Genomic DNA, 3,997 nt, shown 5'->3' on the forward strand with positions numbered 1-3,997 from the left:
TGGTATGGCTTATCTGCACCATACTGGAAAAATATATGAGCAGTATGAGTAGCTCCAAAACTTCTGTTCATGGCCCAAATTCTGAGTGCCAAATCATTTACAGTGAGATCTATTTTAAAGTTTTGGCAGAAGGCTCATAGGAAAGAATTACTTTAGAAAAAGGCGGGGGGGTGTGTCCTCAATTTAAACTTTGAGCTAAAACATTACCACAGAAGCTACAAGATCACTTTTTGCTGCTTTCTGAAGCCTTGATTCAGTGGTCAAGATTACATTTGAAAGTAGCAGGAAAACATTCCTCAATGCCTTGCTCATTACAGGGGGTGGAGGCAGAGTAATATGTGAGAGGAAAAAAAGTAGAGAATAACTGAGTAAGCAACATCAGCCTCTTAAAACACCCAGAGGAAAAATGCAAATAGCTGTTAAAACAAACAAACAAAAAAAACCCCACTGTTGCCAACAAAACTGGACTTGAACATTAACACCTTAATTAAGCTATAGCTCAAACAAAAAAGCTAATACAATCAACATCACAGCATTTCAACATCTGGTTCTTAAAGCAATCAACACCTAGTGTTTATCTGTGTATGTGTGCATGTATCCACTTTACCTTCTTTAGYGAGATTACCCATGACAAATAAATASGAAACTTCCACAGTTGAAATGGGGTTGAAGGCCACTGACTACTATGCTGGCTGGGTACAAATACAACAGTTACAGAGAAACAGCAGGGACACACAAATGTAGTCAATAGAACTGAAATGTTAAAGTGTTTACACAGTTTAATATAGCATCATCCTTTTGGATGTTTTTTTCTTTTTAAAATTCCCAGTATCAAAGCCATTCCRTAAACATTCAGTAATCCAAACATAAAAGCTTTGTCCAGTTCTCCTTTTTGTTAGCAATCCTCTTCCCACCAAACAAAAGCAAGAATCATTGAGAAAACATTTTCAAAGCAAATAGAATTGCCTGAACATGCAAAATGGTAAAGATCTATTCAGGAGAGAGCTAGATAGGTATAAGTTTTACCTTGGAGCAGTTACTATTACAACACTGCTATGATTGAAAAGTACAAAGTTTTAAATAACCCCGCTCACTCCTCCCAAAATAATTATCTACAAGTCAAGCATTATAGAACAAAACAGCTCTGAAGGAACTAAGATATTGCCTCTTGCACATCTTTGACAACTCTAACCAAAAATAAATTAAGAGTTCTTATTTTTTAATTCTATCCAATCTAGGTTTTTCAAGTATGAAAAATACATCAGGACCCCCAACCCACGGCATTTTTCAGCCACTGAGATTCAACTGAACACTTCCACAGTGTTTGCAGTCTSAGCTTAGACTAAATCTGTCTTTAACAAACAGTAGAGGAGGAAGAGGTTCTTTGTGATTGCAGTATGTTACAAGGCTGCCTGTGAGCAGGGAGGGAAGGAAGGAAACTACAGACAGAGAATACTGCAGGGGCATTTGCTCTTATTGCTCCTGGGAAGTAAAGTGAGCCTACCCACTTCAAACCTTCCAGAGCAACTCGTCACTGTTTAATTCAAGAGCAACCTTCTCATCCTTGACATCTGAGGGGTGGTTAATAAGTTATAATAAGGGACATAATAAGTTATGTCCCAAATGCAAAAGGCAAACTTTAATTTTTTAAAAAGACTGCTAGCATTCCTATCAGCCTTGCTTGCAATTGAAAGAAATGACAGAATACCAAATACATACACTTCTCCTGAAAATTGAGTATTCATGCTTATCCAGTTATTAACATCTTGAAAAAGTCTTAATATGACACTTCTGTACCCCTTTGGGGAATCTGACTGCATATCTTGCATAAGAACCTGGCACAGTTAATCTTGGAAGACTTGTCAATTATATTTCTCAATTTTAGACATTTTCCTTCCTTCCAGAGTTTTATTTTAATACAATTTTTGACAAAAACATTTTTGAAGTGCACTTCAAAGTCCAAGTGAACCAAGGTACTTGCTCCAAAAATACCGAAACTAACTTGCTTAGTTTATTTGAACCAAAGTGTTGATTATGTAAATTCTAATGCCTTTACATATTCTGTGCTAAGTAAAATGATCTGCCAAGAAACACAATGCTCAACTGGGAACAAAGGCACGATGCTTCACTGTAATTTCCTGAACAGGAAATGAAAGGCTGTAGATACGCTGAGCTGTGAATCCTTGACATTCACCAAGTAAGAGTCTTCCTTATTAACTGATGGAGAGATAGCATGCTGAAGGTATTAAAAACAAAATCTATACTGATTCAGCTCTTCACAGTGTTTGTCCACAATTGTTGTGAGAAGTTTAATTGGGTCTCAAGTTACTGTAACAACTTGATTCATCTATTAAAGCCTTTTTGTATTGCTYGTATTTGCTTCAGATGGTACAAATCACATTTGTACTAGTAAACTGCTCTAAAAGAAAAACTGCTCCATAAACATCAACAGCCTAAGGATGACTGACAACATGTTCTACTCAGTAGTAAGCAGATTTCACCRCTGCTCTTCATTAAACATTCAAAATATATAGAATCAATGGACTAACTGCTGTTACCTATCCCTTCCATCTCATGTTATATCAACAACCAGACAACTAGATTTTTTTTCTCTAAATATGATTTAATTAAAAACACTAAATCAGCTTTGATTTTTATTTTATATATGTACAATAGTTACCAAATAATGAATACATTGAATCAGTTATGTTAAATTTCACATAACTTCAAAGGACATCAGCATGGCATGGAATAAACTCACACTGCCTTTTGCATATACAAAAAAATGCATTAATATAATTGTGACAACTTTTGTTTTTTTTAAACCTGCTTATGGATCCTCCAAATAATCTGGCATAAAAACAGTGAAAGTACTTTATTGATCAGTTAATCTATTAGCAAAGATAAACATTAGTAAAGTTGGCAAGAAATCAATTGCAAAATTAGATTAAGTGTAGGACTGAATGTATTCACATGAAAGTTATCTTCATTTAGAAAACAGTTTTGAAAAAGAGCCCAAGTTAGAGCTGTGCATTAATTTGGTCAAACTGATTCACGTGAATGAACAGTCAAGCTTATTCAGATATTGAAAATACAACTATTCCTTTAGTATTCACAAACATTTATCTATATAATGTGTGTGTATGTGTGTAAATATATATACGCATATATAAAGTGAAGATATGTTAATGTAAAAATATACTGTTCATCCACTCCCAGTTACACAAAATTCAGTATTTGGACATTAAACTGCGTAAGTAAAAATGTCCATTTCAAATCTACATTCAACCAGCAACAAATACTCAGAAGTATTTTTGTAAACGTTTGAGAAAGGGAAACCCCATTCATTTACAAAATGATCTAACACATCAGCATCTCTTCAGCTTGGAAGTTTTGTCCAGCAGCTTCAGCTGACTTATTTTCAATCTGCTTGAATCAAAGAACTCACACTGTCCTAGATCAATACATGTGAAGCTCAGCAGATGCATCATTTTCAAATTCATTCTTAATCACCATCCATTTCCAGTTCACCAGCAAAAAGAAAATGCACTTGGCTACAAAAATATTAAGGAATGTTATTGAAAACAAAAGGCTATTTTGGTAGAAGAAACTACAAAAATAATTGAGTCATGTTGTAAAGCTTTAATGCAAGAGCATTACAGTACAGATTTTCTTTCCAACCTTAAAGCTTAATCAACACCAAATTTAAATATCCTCCTCTCAAGTGCTTTTGGGGTGGGGGGGAAACAAACGTGCTCAGCAAAAGTCTTTCTTCAGTTTCACCAACTGTAATTACGCAGGTGTCAAGCTCTGTCTCTCAGACATCTGTTGGGTGCTGTCTCTTGTTCCATTGGCCACAATTACAGGTGTTGAGACACTCTGATATAACGATGTAGAACTCAACACAGCTCCACTTTCATCCTCTCCAATATATGAATCTGGTGTTACAGATCTGCTTTCTATACCCAGGATCTCACTAACTGCTTGAGGCAATTCC

The 3,997-nt window shown here is 35.3% G+C and overlaps 1 protein-coding gene across 1 annotated transcript in view; it reads right to left on the reverse strand.

Annotated features, from left to right (window-relative positions):
* Window positions 1-761: 761 nt before the first annotated feature.
* The window catches only part of TBC1D15 (TBC1 domain family member 15), a 38,519-nt gene continuing 35,283 nt past the window's right edge, over window positions 762-3,997 (reverse strand). Inside the window, exon 17 of the mRNA XM_085320479.1 lies at window positions 762-3,995. Within this exon, the coding sequence (XP_085176605.1) occupies window positions 3,793-3,995 (203 nt within the window). The 3' untranslated portion in view covers window positions 762-3,792. The remainder of the gene's footprint in view (window positions 3,996-3,997) is intronic.

The sequence above is a fragment of the Rhea americana genome, unplaced genomic scaffold (assembly GCF_003343005.1).
Source record: "Rhea americana isolate MKP2758 unplaced genomic scaffold, rheAme1 scaffold_64, whole genome shotgun sequence".
In the NCBI taxonomy this organism is placed as follows: Eukaryota; Metazoa; Chordata; class Aves; order Rheiformes; family Rheidae; genus Rhea; species Rhea americana.